We start from the raw sequence: 17,759 nt of genomic DNA on the forward strand, positions 1-17,759 counted from the left end.
GGAGGGAGAAAGAGAACCCTAAAGTTCTCTAAGTCTGGCATGTTGTCGAGGACTCAAGGAGGACAATTGAGGTTGTTGGGCCGACTTGGTGGTCGCCAGGGCCCAAACTCGAGACGGCGGGTGATGTTGGGGGTGGTGGAGGAAATGACTGACGAAAAGTTACAGAGTGTGGGTGGAAGAACCGTGGAAGAGACGACGCACATGAGAGAGAATATATCGAGGACTCGAGTAACAGACAGAGATGAGACCTAGGGTAAAACTAACAGTTAATAGGGTCTGCGATGATGATGGGGTAGTGATGGTCGCAACAGCAGTGATGGGTGACGGTGGGGAATTGGTGGTGGTTTGCGTTTGATGATGTCGGCGAGAGAGATAGAAGTGGGAAAAGATGAGTTGAGTGGGAAAGAAGGCTAGGACCACTAGGTCAATTGAAGAAGAGAAACAAATCCCATCTAAATTCCATTCATTCCATTTTAGAAACGAGCCAAGCCAAGGCCTCGTGCTTCTATAGATTTGGACTCGCCCCACCCTGTTTTTCCTTAAAAAAAAATTAAACTCGACTCGTATCCGCCCTGACCCGCAGTTCCTAGACTTATTTGCTCACCCCTACTCTAAATTATTTTTTCGGTAATTAAGTCTCTAAATTCATTAAAATTGCTAATTTCATCCCCACTATTACATTCAAAGCTATTTTATTCAATTTTTCGTAAACTTAAGTCACTTGACACACTTTAGAGTGTAATACTGTTTTTTTCTTGCCTATAAGCCTTTAACATTTCATATAGGTTTGCAAATCTAACATCTAATTACCCTCCAAAGTTGACTCCATACACTGTTTCTTCATGTAAAATTACCAATCTACCCTCTAATGTGTATCACCTGCAAATAATACGATTTAAATTGACGAAAAATTGAATATAATAGCTTCGAATATAATATTAAGGATGTAATTAACAGATTTTTATAATTCATGGGCTGATTTTTTTGAAAAAATAGTTTAGGGACCTAATTTTCACTCAAGTGATAATTCCCAGATTAAATTAACAGTTCACCCATAAATATTTATATATAAATACTGGTTCACCGTATCACAATCGCAAACCGTCATTACTGATTACTGAGACTGAATGTATGTCAACACAGTTACACAAATGTATATGCAGTTAATACTTGTATGTATGTAGCCAAATAGCTTTAGGAAACACAAGACTCTACACCATTCTACACTTTGAAATACATGCAGCCACTTCTTATAGAGACTAAACGCCAATCCCACCGCCAGTGCGTTGTAATAAGACCAGAACACCTGAAAGCACACACAAACTTCTATGTTAATGTTCTGAAACTTCCAAATTAGGGAGAAGGAAACTTGGTATGCACCTTCATCAATGGCAGAAGCTGCCTTGATGGTATGATGGAAAATTATCTACCAATTAGTATATATGCATTATTCATTAACAACTGCTAAGTGATGTTGGCTTTTCACTTGGTTTAAGATAACTAAAAACATTTGAAGAACAACTGAATAGCGTTTCTGGATCACAAAAACCCCTGTTTAGTGCCTCCTGAAGAGGCACCAAGAAAGCACTTGGATTTTAATAAACATGTTGTGCTTGAAGAAAATTAAAGAAAGAAAAAAACACTTGTGAGAAGCCTCACAAGTGCTTTCTGCAAAAGCATTCTCAACCAGGCACTAAGATACAACTTGAGGATTCTCTATTTTCCAATTAAAAGAGATGGTACAAGTTCCATCAATTTGGCCAAAAATGGGTCAGTGCTGCTAGACATGGATATTGACTCGGTGGGTACTGTTTCACATGGACACTTAAGTTTGTTTGAGATACCCATGTTGGGCAAAACAAGACTCCAGCATTGCATGGAATGCATGCCACAAGCCGATATTCATCGAAGGTTGGTTGATTTCCAACATCTAAATGACAGAAAACCGGCACTCTTAACTAAGTCCATCCACGGATCAAGCCTATTTCATTCGTCCATTTAATTAACAGTTAAACACAACAGAAGCCCCAACCAAGCCTCGCTCTTTGGTCCTATTAAGGTCTGTCCGCTGGTTTTATATAGGGACGAACTGGACTTGCAGGGCTAGTCATGCCTAAAGAGGCACAAACCTAATTGCCTTTGTCCTACTAGCTAAGAGTTCATAAAAAAAAAAACCCCTACAGAGCATCACTTCACTATGTCAGAGTCATAGAAAGTTAAAAACTAGTACCAATTGAAAATCGACGAGGATATTAACCAACACAAGAAACCCCTAAAACTCAAAAAATTCAATTCATCCAACAATTCTAAAACCCTAACAAACAATCGAATTGCCCCAAATTGAGTAAAATTAATAACTTATAGCATAATAAAAGATGAAATTTCAAAGATTATACCCAAGCCCTTAGTTCTAATAATTGAAATTCGACAAGGAAACTAACTCATATAATAAACCCTAAAACTTAACCCAATTAACCCAACAAATCACAAACCGTGAAAACCAACATAATCTCCGTGAAAACTAACACAATTTCCCCCAAATATCTGAAATTGCAGAGAGATTTCAATTCCCAACCTTCAGTTGTAGTAGAGCTCGAGGCCCATGCCGTCATGAATCTCGTAGTCCTTGAGAGTGATGTGATCCTTGTAGACGTTGTACCACTTCTGGATCCGAATCTTTTCGGAGCGGGTGCCCGTCTGAGCCGCCACCAGCTTCTTCAGGTCGCCGATGGTGTCATCCTCGTTGCACTTCACCTTCACCTTCTTTCCCAGACGGTCGTTTAGTACCACCTCGATCATCTTCTACTCTTCGAATTTCAATCGATTGCCCAAATCAAAAACCCTGATCGATCGTGCAGCGAGAAATTTGGGAGACTTACAGTGAATAACGGAGGGATTCTGATAGATATTTGCTTACAGGGCCTTTTTGCTCTTTTTATTATCTTCATGCCTCGCCGACAACAAAAGTCTACGAGTTTACTTTTCTTTACAAATCCTAGTCTTTCTTGGGCCGTTTGTTTCACCTTCGGAGGTGGGATGGAGCTAAATTACTAATGTGGTCCTATGTTTGGTATCACAAGCATTAAGTTTAATGAGATTACAAAGAGTTCGCTTGAATTATCTCCTTTGCTAGGAGTTCTTAGCGAGAATCCCCAAATTTCACCACTCTTAAGACCCTCCCGCGAGAGAGAGAATCGTTGCTCATCTTGCGAGAGAGAGAGAGAGAGAGAGAGAGAGAGAGAGTGTGTGTGTGTGTGTGTGTTGTAGCACATCTTGTTCGCTCCTCGCCCTGCTCGCTCCTTGCCCTGCTCCCTTATCATCGTCCTCCTCACCCTCATTTGCGTTCTGCTCGCCCTCATCTGCTCCTCGTCTGGTAAATTTCTTATCCGATGATTTATTTCTTTGATTTTGTTTTGCAAATCGTAATATTACTGGGCTTTGTTCAATTTCGTTGTTTTGGGCTCGAGAAATTTTCAATAATAGACCTCTGCACTTGAAAAAATTAGGGTTTTTATTTTTAGGTTCAAATTGAGATTAGAATTTGGGGTTTTCAAATTTCTACTTTTCTGCATTCTAACTATTGTTTCTTCATATGACCAACACCTCCTGGTAGGGCTGGCATTTTGAACCCGACTCGTTAAAACTAGTATTTGGGTGAGTGCTTAACGGGTTGGGTTGTTAATGGGTTAACCCGTTAGTCACCCGTTAAGTAACGGGTCATTTTGGGTCAACTCGCGAAACCTGTTAGCACCCGTTAACATCCGTTAAGAAGGACTTTTGTGTAATTTCATAGTTGGAATAGAAAACCTAGCTCTCTCTGTTCTCTCACGTTCAAACCCAGACTGAGTGGCTGCCGTTCTCTCCCTCATATTCTTCCTCAAAGTTGGCTGCCATTCACTAAGTTCTGCCACCCTCTCCGGTAAGTTCCGATTCCCTTTCACCTCTTCTTCCATGGCGATTACTTTTCGTTTTTGCAGATTATATTTTTCATTTAATTTTCTCAGTTTTTGCTTGAGTTTGGTTTGAGGTGGTACTCTTCAGATGAACTTCGAATTAATTTGGAATTAGTTGATTTGTGTTTGATGATTTCGATTGCGATTGTGCTTTTGTTGTGCAAATGGTGCCTTCTGTGTGTGATTGTGCTTTTGTTCTCTTCCTTCGTAAGTTAGATAGAGAGAGATCTTCCCACTTCTCCATCCCATCACACACTCGATTCATACACACACACACACACATACATACATTATTCTTCTATCATGGGTTTGATGGCGATTGAGGAGGAGAAGCAGGCGGCGGCCAAGCCTTTCAATGAATTGGGTTTTGATTAAAATACGTGTTCTGTTTTGGCATTGAGAGGGGGAAAAAAGGTCATTGCTTTTCTCTTTTGCTTTCCCTTTTTAGTTCCTTTATTTATTGCTTATTGTTTAGAAATGTATGAAATTTTTGGAAGTGTTAGTGCTATATTTCTGTGAAGTCAATCATTAATTCACTCTAGGTTGAGAGGTGTTCGTGTATGGGTGTTCCTTACTTTTTAACCCATTTTCTCATACTTATTGTTATTTATCATCGGTTTTCGTTTATGGTTAATGTAGATGGATAATGATGAAGAGAACATTGAGGTTATGGAAATGTCAACATTCAATCTAACAGATACGCAAGGTACAACAAGTGCACCAAGTCCTTCAAAGAGAAAGGCTAAAGGTATACGAGTAGGTAAGATACGTCAAAAGAGATCTCGTGTTTGGACTTTGTTTGAAGAATTGCCTATTGGTCCTGATAATAAACAACAGGCGAAATGTAAAAATTGTGGGATAGTTTACATATGTGATAGTAACTGTGGGATGAAAAACCTGTTGAATCATATGGATTCGTGTAGTAAATCTTGGTGATGTTGAATACGGCATTGCCCCATGACGTATAGCTATGCTTCACATTTTGTAAAACCCTTATGGAGTTCTATTAATTAGTTGATTGTAGTTTGAGATATATATATATATATATATATATATATATATATATGTATGTATGTATATGTAAAATGCATCTTGGTGATGTATATACCTTAGTTATGAGACTCAACTGCTGAACATAGTCTTTACCGAGATGTATTCTGAACAGTTAAGTAGTAACTCTGGGGCTCGATACCAACGAGTTACAACATATTCTGTCATGAAATATGTCTCTGATGTAGTTCTTGCCAGCCCAAAGTCACAAATCTTAAGGTCACAATTTGCATTGAGAAGCAGGTTACTTGGTTTTAGGTCGTAGTGCAAAACATTTGCAGAGTGTATGTACTTCAATCCCCGTAGATATATATATATATATATATATATATATATATATATAATGTTTGTAATTTTGGGTAAAAGATGTGTAATTTGTATTGGAATGCAAAATGTAAAAAAAAACAAAAACAAAAAAAATTGTTAACGAGTGACTTATTAGGCTTAACGGGTTGGGTTCAGGTGATCCGTTAGCTTAACAGGTTGGGTTCGGGTGACCCGTTAAATTAACGGGTCGAGTTCAACTCGACCGAAACCCAATAAACCCGACCCGTTTACAGGTCTACCTCATGGTCTCTAATATTTGTCATGAAGTGGATTTGATATAAATTTCAAAAGACGAGATCCCTTGCACCCTTAACTTTCCCTGATCGGTTGAGGTGGGGTTGAGTTTCATATTCGACTTCAGCTTCGCTTATAGTCATGCTATGTTCTCTCCTTTTCCTTGGCTTTAATGGAGCATGTTCTTATTGGTTCTTTGTTGTTGTTGCCTCTGCATCTGGCTCGTTTTATTTTCTAAAAGCTTAAGTCTATAGTGGTTGTTTTTTTATCATTTTTTTTCCAAATTGGAAATGCTACTTGTAGAGCCAAAAATAATCAAGAAAATTATGGAGGCGACATGTGGACATTTGGGGTAAAAAGACAAAATTACCCTTGAGGCACATCAAGATTCCCACGCACGTGCAACGGACAATAACAGCTTAATCAAGGTCAAATGTGATCAAAATGATATTCTTTTAAACCCTCTCATCACTCCTCATCAAATCCTCACCCACAAGGTAACTCCCAATTATCCTTTTCAAATTGGGATTAATTGCCAAAATTAATTGATTAATATTATTTCACATAATATCTTGTAATCAATCCCACAAATCAACCAAATGTGGTCGGTCCCAATTCTCTTAATAGGGCCGGCCACACCCCTATATATAGCCATTCATTTTCTCCAAAACCTAAGTCCATTCTTCGCCTAAAATTCTCTAAACACCTTATCTCTCAAATTCTAACTTTGGCATCGGAGGTTTTTCGGCCAAAGCCTCCCTATTCATCGTGGACGCATGAGGCTCTTGGCCTTGACCTTAGGTGTTAATTTTTTTGCAGGTGCATTTTCGTCTAAGAAGAAGAAGGCGGAAATTTGCATCGACAAATTGGTGCTTTCAATGAGAGTCTTGATTTACACACTTGTAAAAGACTCTCGCATTCAAGGTTTCTAATTTTTTGTTCATTCGTAGATTTTTCGTACCTTCTTATTTCTAGAATTTTTTATACAAAAATTCTTTAAATAAACGTAAAAGAAAAGTACAATGACAATAAATTCAGAAACCACGACGAACGGAAGTTCCAACGTTCAAGAATTTGGACCACGGCGATCCACGAGGCTTAATGTGACGACGAGTGGAGTGGCACCACCCCCATAGGGCACCACTGTAGCAGCCACCATGATGGCCACCACAGCAACAACCATCATGGCCACCTTTGGCAAGCCTACAACTCATGAAAAGGAAGCAAGCCTAGCGCCTACACTCATCGCACGTGGCCCAACCCACGCCAGCTATCTGACCCACTCCAATGATCCGACCCGCTCTCACGACCCAATTTGAGATCCAGCCCACTCACGTGGTGTCCCAAGCAGCCCAAACTAGTCCAAGATCGGTTCAACTGTCCCGACTCCAAATTCATGGGTTGACAATTGAACCAAGGGTATTTTTACCCTATTTCTTAGTAGATTTGACATTTCACAACTCAAATCTCGCACCCGAAGTCTACTACCATTCCACTACTCATGGATACACATTCCGTCCAAGCTCTTCCAACCCAAATGGAGAACAACATTTGTCTCGACAAGTCATAGAGTTGACAAGCGCCCTTGCACAGCGGACGACCTTGGTGAATCAGGTTTTGCAGCACACTGAGATGTAACGTGCCCCAAACGAGGTGTCTTGGAGTAGGATAAGGGCAGACAAAGAACCTCTTAAACAGTGTCTTAGCAAGCAACCACCAATCGAGCTTTCTGGCAGTGTATCCTCGTCTTAACGCGTGGAGGAGTGTGCACTTTCAGTTAGGCCCACGGACGAGCATACACTCACAGTTGGGACCATATTTTGATAACCAACTTGAGTAACCTTCCAAGCGAAGTGTTCATTTACGGCTAGGTCCGCAAGGAATATCATCCACCTCACATTGGAGCAGGCAGCACAACGGATGGAGAAAAGCAGTTACTCAGTCTGGCTCAAGTTCAACCAGTAGTTTGCGAGGAATTTCCTTGTCTGCTAGGAACGAACCACATACACCGCCATCGCGACATAGACGAGTCGAGCACATAGAAGAGCAGCCTAGACTAGTAGGTCACGACTGGGGGTAGCCAAGAGATCCGCTACCCCAACAAAGGAAAATTCAGGAAGAAGTAGAGAGGTTTCTGACCTAGCAATTGTGCGATTTTCAACGCAACGAGGTCATTGACGAGGCACTATGACAGGTCATGACCAACATAAGCATGTCACCCTTCACGGATAAGATCGAGCAAGCAGAGTCTCCATGCAAGTTCATCATGCCATATTTCATATCCTTCAAAGGAGATTGAAACCCAAAGAGACACTTGAAGCACTACCGAAGCATAATGGTCCTTTATCGGAACAAGATGCTCTTATGTGCAAGATGTTCACCACCACTTTACAAGGCGATGCGCAAGATTGATTCTACACCCTGCCGCCATAATCCATCTAGAGTTTCAATAATCTTTCTTTGGTTTTCACCAAGGAGTATTCATCCTACCGCTCAATAGTAGAAGTTCGACCACTTGTTCAACATGAAGATGAACCTAAAGGAGTCGCTTCAAGACTATGTGAAGAGGTTCAAAGTAGAGAAGGCAAAGATAGTCAGATGCAACGACTCGATAGCTAGTATAGTCTTCCAAAAATGACTCCTAGCAGACCACCTGCTGTTTGAAAAATTGATCATGAAAGAAGATCTTACTTTGGCAAACTATTTTGCTTTGGCAAAGAAGCATGCACTTTGGGACGAGGCTCGCCGATGCACAGTTAAGGCAAATTCGAGCGATCTTGAATATAAAGTCTTCCACTACTCTGAAGGAGATTCAAGGTCTGACCAGGCGAGCAGCCATACTCAACCGTTTACCCTTGCAGTTCACCGATCAACGTGAGCCTTTTTTTCAACTCAATAAAAAAAGGTGCAACAAGACGAATATAACGACAAGTGCGAGAAAACATTCAAAGACTTGAAGAAGTACCTAACATCACGTCCCTACTATCAAAATCGAAAGCAGCGGATGACTTATTTACATGCTTTATAGTATTTGAAGTAGCAATAAGCTCTACCCTCATATGAGAAGAGCTAGAGGCCCGACTACCTGTATTCCACAATTAAAAAGCTCTTCTCGATGAGGAAACCAGCTACCAGAAATTCAAAAGCTAACTTTGGCAACAATTGTTACAACACATAAGCTTAAGTTATACCTTCAGACTCAAGCAGTCATCATCATGATGAACTACTCCGCCCAAACCAAACGCACGATGATAAAGGCGCAGACACTGGCGGATAAAAAGTTTTCTGACGAATGCAACAACTCAGCCCAAAAGGTGCGCCAAGGGCAGACGAACACTAGAATGACACACTTGGAAACAAGTTTTGTCCTCGTTACCCCAAAAGATTCTACATAAGAGCAACATGTACCGGCAGTTGAGCATCACCTCTTGCTACGATCACATGGCCCCAACCGACCCTCACTCCATAAATAAACTCTAGAGTGGCCCAATACCGATAATTGAGCATCTCCTGCTACGTGTAACATAGCCCCAGCTCTATGACTCCCTATTGCGCCTTCACGCTTAGCCTAATGACACAATAGAGCGACCTAACGACGCCTCGAAGGCAACCAAGCACGTCTTAGCCACTCCTGCTTCACCCGATGGAAACTTTTGGCATTTGCACATTGACGACACATCCATCTACAAGGGCTCGGAAGCAGGCATGGTTCTTGTCACCCCAGATGGTTCGATACTTGAGCAGGTAATCACTTAAGGCTTCAAAGCATCCAACAATGAAGCAGAGCACGGGGCCCTACTAGCAGGCTATCGAATAGCAAAAAACTTGGCGGTGAAAAAGCTTACAATCCATTTTGATTCCCAGCTAATCACCAGTCAGACTACTAAGGAGTACACGACAAAACATCCGAAGATGGCGCAATACTTAAAGAAGGTACAAAAGCAAATTGAGGCGTTTCAGACTTACACCCTCATTTAAGTTTCGCTGGCAGACAATGCCCATGCGGACACACTAGCCGGCCTAGGCTTCTCCGTTGATCACTAACTTAAACGCTCTTTAACAATGAAGTATCTTGATAAGCCAAGCATAGAGGTGGAGCCAACAGCCAAGGTGTCACAGGTTAGTATAACTCCAAACTGGCAAGATTCCATTATAGACTACTTGGTCAATGGCACACTCTCTATGGAAAGATTGGAGTCTAGAAAGCTTCAAACAATAGTAGCACGCTACTACATGTGGAACGACATTCTCGTCCGAAGATCCTACGTTGGACCACATCTCCGCTGCCTAACATATCCTGACAACCTAAAGGTTCTAAGCTCAATCCACGAAGGCGTTTGTGGAAATCATTCCGAAGGCCGATCCTTAACGTAGAAGGCTCTTAATGCAAGCTACTACTGGCCTACTATGCATTAAGATGTTAACGAGTTAGAACAAAAGTGCGACTGCTGCCAATGCTACAAGCCTATACTAGCACTACATGCCAGTGAACTACACCTGCAGACGAGTCTTTGGCCATTCATGTAGTGGGCAATCGATTTGGTAGGGCCAATGCCGCTCACTACTAGGGACAAATGCATGATGATCAAACTTAGATGGACATAGAATGCTTCATATAGAGGAACATCATTTATCGATTTGGCATCCCTCAATCCATCGTCATAGACAACATCCCTTAATTTGTAGGCAAAGATTTGGTGATGTTCTTCCAAAAATATGGCATCAAGCAGTACATGTCCACACCAAGGTATCCCCAAGGCAATGGGCAAGCAGAAGCATCTAACAAGACGATTCTCGACTACCTTAAGAAATTCCTCTCTGATAAGAAGGGAAAATGGCCAGACGAACTTCCCGGATGTCTATGGGCGTATCGCACAACCAAATGACGAGTAACCGATGAGACTCTTTTCTCTTTGGTATTTGGTTCAGAAGCAATCATTCATCCCAATGTCATCGTGCCAAGTATTAGCACTCTATTGCCAAGCATCGAGCAGAACAAAAAGGAGATGGCCACAAACTTAGATCTGGCAGAGGAGAAATGCGAGAAAGTCATCATCACATCACAACCTACCAGCAGCAGCTCCTCTCAAACTACAACAAAATGGCTAAGATCCGGCAGTTCTAACTTGGAGATCTAGTCCTCAGAAAAGCCTTCATCACTGCCTGTAAAGAAGGCTCCAAAAATATGGATCTTATTTGGGATGGTCCGTACAAGATCAGTATAGTAGGCAGTAAGCATAGTTACACCTTCACCACCTTGAATGACGAAAAGATCGAAAATTAGTGAAACACCTACAATCTGAGAAAGCACTATGCATGACCCCACTACATCAAAGCCCGAAGACTCAGGTAGCTCAACGGGCATCACCTCGCAAGCTGACGACTATCCAATTGTTATGTAGTTCCTACCTTACAGCTAAGTTTTTGTTCGTTTCACTCATTTTTCAATAAGGAATTCAGAAGTAATCTACAACTTGGCTCGACTGCATGCTTACAATAACTAATCACTCATGCACTTCAAAAGAAGATCACGCCCTTCTTAGGGAATTTTCCCAAGAATTGCACCCCTTAGGGACTAACCATGTTCTCCAGTGCGATAGGGTAAACCAATTCCCCGACACCTATTTGGGTATGCTCTTCAGTGCAAGAGGATAAACTAATTGCTCTCCAGTACGAGAAGGTAAACTAATTTCTCTCCAAAGGTGAACAACACTTAGCCCCCGACGAACGTTTTGGCACAAATTTCGGCACTAGGGGCACGACGGAACTTTTACGCTGAGTCCTATCAATAATCGTACTAGCCACCTTTGGCACGACAGACATCACTGGCTTAGATCCCCCTTAGAAGAAGTCAAGTCAATCACATGCTTATCAGTAACAAACGAACCCCTTACGAGCAGTAGAGGAAGTATTTAGCTTTTTCTCAGTCCGCATCTCTTGAGCAGGTGGGGAAGATCTCTTTTTTCCACCTTCATTTGGAGCAGGTTCCACGAAATCAATCAGACAAGCTAATGCATCCGCCTTGATCCTCTTCATCTCATTTCTCAGGAGCAGCCCACCTTTCTCCTGGCAAAAATGACTCACTAGCTAACGCCATTCACTGTACTCGGCAGGGGAGTTCAACCCATGATGGCTTTTCCCTTATTTTTTTCTCTTAGACCAGTAGGTAGGAGGCTAGCATGCCCAATATTCCAGTAGCCCATGAAGCCTGTGACCTCCTCATTTCTCTCAATTGTCGACCAGGCTCGCGTCAGGTCCAAGATCCCAAAGGACATGAACCATACGACTCGTCTAGCATTGCGCCCCAACGCCTCAATCTGTGGCCCCAACCGCATAGCTGCCCTTGGCTTTAGCCAAGCAGAGCAGCCTAAGTATTGGTCCTTGCCACAACACCTCATCGGCCTATGCCGAGCCGACTCTTGGCCCCTGCCAGCTGACGTGCCACACCACCTCGACGGTTGCCTCGCGACAGCACTATCCAACAAGATGACAAGGAAAATCAATTTTTCTTACCTTGGTGCGGCATGGAGAAGACAAAGAAAGTAACAAAAGACGATGATTTGCACGGCAAGTGTAGAAGATTGCTAGGGGAGGGGGAACAAATATCGTCTAGCTTTCTCTCTCTTGTAGGGTAGAATAAATTGCTCTTTAAAGTTGACTTAATCATCTACTTAAGGTAGACTTAAATAGACTTTAGAATTAATTTATTTCCCTTTCCTAGAAGGATCTAATTTCCTACATCAAAATAGGAAACAATCTTATGTTTCCTAAAACAAAAGAAGATCTAGCAGCCCAATAGGTGTGGGGGCAATTATGGAGCCAAAAATAATCAAGAAAATTATGGAGGCGACACGTAGACTTTTGGGGTAAAAAGATAAAATTACCCCTTGAGGCACATCAGGATTCCCACGCATGTGCAATAGACAATAACAACTCAATCGAGGTCAAAGGTGATCAAAATGGTATTCTTTTAAACCCTTTCATCACCCCTCATCAAATCCTCACCCACAAGGTAACTCCCAATTATCCCTTTCAAATTAAGATTAATTGTCAAAATCAATTGATTAATTTTCTAATTAATTGATTAACTGCCAAAATGATTGCACGCTATTATTTCACATAATATCTTGTAATCAATCCCACAAATCAACCAAATGTGGCCGGTCCCAATTCTCCTAATAGGGTTGGCCACACCCCTATATATAGCCACTCATTTTCTCCAAAACCTAAGTTCATTCTTCTCCTAAAATTCTCTAAACACTTTCTCAAATTCTAAATTTGGCATCAGAGGTTCTTCGGCCAAAGCCCCTCCCCATTCATCGTGGGTGCATAAGGCTCTTGTCCTTGACCTTAGGTGTTAATTGTTTTGCAGGTGCATTTTCGTCCAAGAAGAAGAAGGTGGAAATTTGCATCCACACTACTGCTTCTTATTGTGTTTGGTGTTCTCTTGGTGAAGGAAAATGATGGTTTTAGTTTGTATTTTTAGTTTTCTTCCTTTTACTAGTCAGGTCTTGTTTCCTATTAAAACAATAAAATAAAATAAAAAAAGTGAGAGAAGTTGTTAATTTTTGTCTTTCCTACTTTATTTTCTGACCATGACACCAAGGTGTAAAGAAAATTTAGAAATGAAGAGATCATATTTGTAATCAATGAATGCAGTACAATAGATATGTTTAAGTAGTAGCCATGAATGTCAATGAATAACCTACAAGTTAGCTGTAGAAGTTGACACAAAAAAAAAAAAAAAAAAAAAAAAAAAAAAAAAACTTGATAAATGAAATCAACTAGATTAGCTCAATGGAGCCCTCAAATAGCAAAGCCAAATCTACTAATAGCTCAATCATCCCTCAACATAAAGCCTACAACAATGACAATAACATTCTTACTTACAATACATTAAATTGATATATTTAATAGTGAGACACTATCATGTTTTGTCATTTGGACAAATCTGACATCAGAATACGACTTTTTAGTGATCTCTCTAACATTAATTATCATGTCAAGTCTAAGCACCAGATTCTTAATCAAGTATTTGAGAATCCAATCATAAAATTCCAATAAAAAGTTACATACCAATTGCTATACATTTCTTGATGATTTTTTCCTTACGAGATATGTAAAAATAGAGTTGCATGCCGCATGTAAGTTAGCATTCAAGGCCATGGGTCTGAGTTCTTGACAAATGAAGATACTTAACTCTACTCTATTTTATTTTCCTTGCTACTGTTTAATGTTTTATTTTTGTTGTTGCTGTTTGATGTTTTTGTTCTCTTTATATCATGAATTCTTTTGATCTAGTTCATTTTATAACATAATTACTTATTTTGTCAATGCCCTTAATAACAGTGATATTATATATTATATATCATGTCATCATTTTTTTTTCTTTCCATTTTTTAATAGTTAGAATAGATATGGATCGAATGAAGCTCTTATTGATCTTATTGTTAGAGATGCTTCTTTTAGAGACAATTTGCATTTGTACGATTCTTGTGTTGATGATGCTAGACCCGCTTTGACTAAATGTTCACTTGCTAGACGAGAGATTAGTTTGTGTTATCTGAATGATATATAGTGATACTGAATGCGTCAACAAATTGAGAATGGATGGAAGGACTTTTGGTATATTATGTGACTTACTTCGTCAAGATGAGATAGTTAAAAAGGATGGTTTGGTGTTTTTGGAAGAGCAGGTGTGTATGACCTTACAAATACTAGCACATCATATTAAGAATTGTAATATTGATTTTAGAAGTCGGAAGAGGCTATAAGTAGGTATTTCAATAGTGTGTTAAAATGAATTTTGCGATTACGAGGTATTGTACCAAAAGCCCCTCAACCTGTGCCTAGTGATTCTACAGATCATAAGAGGCGATGTTTTAAGGTAAGTTGATAATTTTTTTCATTTTCCCTAAACTCTAACTAGATGTTCCCTTTGTATAAATTAACAAAAGCTTATTTTTTGTTTAAAATTTCTTGGGAGCACTAGATGGAACGCACGTTGATGTGCATGTACTTGAAATTGACAAACCAAGATACCGAATAAGAAATGATCGAGTCACAACTGATGTGTTAAGTGTGTTGAGTGGATATGTAGTTCATATATGTGTTTCCGGGGTGGGAGGGCTTCACATCAGACCCTAGAGTGCTACATGATGCAATTACTAGGCCCAACGAGTTAAAGATACCAACGGGTAAGACTATTAGTTAGTCTCAAATTTATAAGTTAGGTCTCGTTTAGTTTGTGAACTATAAAATACTAATAGGGTCTGTTTCTTTTGGTTATTAGGTTATTATTAATTTATAACCTTGTAGATGGTGGTTACACAAATGGTGAAGGATTCCTTGCACCATATAGAGGAATACCTTATCATTTATCTGAATGGAAGGGACAAACACCTTCCAATAATAAAGTGTATTTTAACATGAAGCATTCTAAGGTGAGGAATGTAATTTAACGCTGGCTTGATAAAAGGAAGGTGGGCGACATTAAGGAGTCTTTATTTCTATCCGATAAGGACACATGGTCGAATAACTACAACTTGTTGTATACTATAGTTTGGACCCAAATTTACAATATCGGCTCAAGCTATCGAGACCGTTAGATTAGTGGGTTCTAGACTGTCGGGTTTCGTATTTTTCTAGAAGATAATTGAAATGGCGATGGGGTGTGATCAGACGGTTGTTGAAGAGATAAGAATAAGAATGAAAGAATATTATTTTTATTTTCTCATCTAACCAAAACAACAATTTGCATGCAGACGTGGAATATTTGTTAGATAAGGGAATAAGGAAAATAAAGATGAGAATATGGAGTCAAGGGATGGAATTGCATGCAGACATAGGAGTCTAGGTTTGAGATGATGCGGTTTCATTAATGGGTGGTATAATTTAAATTGACTTGGAATTAATGGACGGGGTTGTGGCACGTGGCTTTGTCTTGGGATTTGGTGATTATATTTCATCAGTTATAATTACTTTTCAGGGTTTAAGTTGGTGAAAGAATCATCATGCATGCATGTAGTATTCGTCAGGAGAAATATACATGATGGATTTGATTGATGAGGTGATTGCACGGAGATAAACTTGTGGTGACGTAGTAAGTTTTGGATATAGGGATAGGCGTTAGCCTATGGCATGGATCAGCTTCACTAGTTTGAGTTGCACAGGAACTCTACGTAATCATCAAGCTGTGCCAAGGTAAATATGTTCTATAAATATAGAAGCATGAACGACTCATGAGCGCTCTCCAATTCAACACACAAATTGCCCTGCGCAAACCTTTGCTTTACGTGAAACCTCTCAACAACCTTGAGATTTTTGTTTTCTTTTTTAGCCAACACATCTTCAGTTTGGATAAACAGCACTGTGAAGGCACTGTTGCCGTAAAATCAGTCGACCGTGAAGCACCTTTAGTTTGGATAAACAGTACTGCGTCGAGATCGACTGATTACCTATCCAAGTCTCGGTCGAGAAGGATTTTCGAATCCTTATTGGCGGAGGTCATCTCATTAGCCTTCTCGGCGAAGTGAGGTGTTACAGATTACTAGGCTCGGCACATTGAACGCTGAGTTGTTTTATGATTGGGTATTCACAAGTAAGTTTTAGAGTTCGGCATTCTGATGGCCGAACCACATTCACCATCAAGACATACATCTCTTTTGAGTACTTATGTCTATATAGTTTGGTATCGGTTTGGCGTGCTTATACTCTTACGAATATAATCACTGTAACCGAACCTGGCGCCGACGATATGTGAACTTCGCAAGACTAGCAGCCTTGTCTTCAAGCTCTAGAACCTGAAGGCCAAGATGTGTTCCTTCCTCGGCTGCAGTTGCAAGATCAAGAAGTCAACAACGCACTCAACGCAACATCAACACATTTTACTCCTGGACCGAGCTCGGCCAACGAGTTGGCACGCCCCGCATCAACTGAAAGACGTAGTTAGCTCATTAGTTACTCGGCCTACGCACCACGTAGGCTTGGTAGTTTTTAGGGTCAACAACTACACAATCTTATTAGGCAACAGATGTCTATAGATCTAATGGAGAATTTGCCAATAATAGAAGATGGCCAAAATACGAAAAAAGGTGAATATATTGGTACTGTTGGAGCATCTGACCAGTGGATTGCAAAGACGAATGTCATGGCTTGGGAAATGTGTTAATGATAACTTTTTATTTTAGTTATCCTATTTTTATGCATATGCTTGATATTATGCAAAATGATTTGATTGCAAAATATTGAACGTAATTCATTTTAGTGATTGAATATTATGCAAAATGATTGGATTACAAATCATTGAATGTAATTTGTTTGTATTGATTGGACCTTATGCAAGTTGATTCGTATTATTGTGCTTTAGTACTTTCAAATATTTGTTGTTTAGGTATGGGTAGTGACAATAATCTGAATATTGCTCAAGAGTCGAAAGGAAAAAGGTGTAAATGGGAAGTATTTGAGGAAGAAGCATTGTTATCCGTTCTTGAGGATTTTGTTACTAGGAAGCACTGGTGTTACACAACCTATGCTTTTAAACAAGGTACGTTGAGTGAAGTTGCGAAAGCTGTCAATGTTTTATATCCTAATGCGAATATAAATGCAAGTTCACATATTGAGTCAAAGTTGAAGAAATGGAGAAAAAACTTATAGTTTAGTCCTTGACTTGATGAACACAAGTGGATTTGCATAGAATGATGTCAAAAAGTGCATTGAAGTTGACAGTGATGAAGCATGGCAAACTTATATGCATGTTCATATCCTATATTATTTACCAATTAGTTATATTCTTGTAGAGATATTTTTGACATATGCTAAATTTTAATATTGCTATTTTGATATAATCTTAGAAAAATAAAGATGATGAGGGATGGAGAAGCAAACTTTTTTCACTGATAAATTTGCATATATATATTTAGAAAGGATCGTGCTACAAATAATGTTGTCGAGGCCCCTGCTGAAATGATAGAGGAGCAAAGCCAAGTGATATTGGAGTTGCAAAATGATGTTTCTCCAGTGGGTACCAGCAAAGCCAACAAAGCAACCAATTTGTAACTAGTCAAAGAAAGAGAAAAAAAGGTATGGGAAGTTCAAATGATGGAAACTGTTGATATAATTTTGGATCACTTGATATTCTTCACCTTTCTGGATCACTTGATATACTTTTGGATGCGGAACTTCTTGATACCACCC

The 17,759-nt window shown here is 39.9% G+C and overlaps 1 protein-coding gene across 1 annotated transcript; it reads right to left on the minus strand.

The window, feature by feature from the left end:
- Positions 1–1,165: 1,165 nt before the first annotated feature.
- LOC137723344 (ubiquitin-like protein 5) lies at positions 1,166–2,904 on the minus strand. Its single transcript, XM_068462513.2, has 2 exons — positions 2,576–2,904; positions 1,166–1,306 (listed from the first exon to the last, which is right to left on the minus strand). Exon 1 carries the CDS (start codon positions 2,797–2,799, stop codon positions 2,578–2,580), a length of 222 nt encoding a protein of 73 aa, XP_068318614.1. The 5' UTR covers positions 2,800–2,904; the 3' UTR covers positions 1,166–1,306; positions 2,576–2,577.
- Between the last annotated feature and the right edge of the window lie 14,855 nt (positions 2,905–17,759).

This window comes from Pyrus communis, chromosome 4, assembly GCF_041283825.1.
Source record: "Pyrus communis isolate YQ-2024b chromosome 4, ASM4128382v1, whole genome shotgun sequence".
In the NCBI taxonomy this organism is placed as follows: Eukaryota; Viridiplantae; Streptophyta; class Magnoliopsida; order Rosales; family Rosaceae; genus Pyrus; species Pyrus communis.

Bases quoted from the DNA above. Each gene is read 5' to 3' on its own strand.
- LOC137723344 (XM_068462513.2), bottom strand. From the start codon at position 2,799: ATGATCGAGGTGGTACTAAACGACCGTCTGGGAAAGAAGGTGAAGGTG.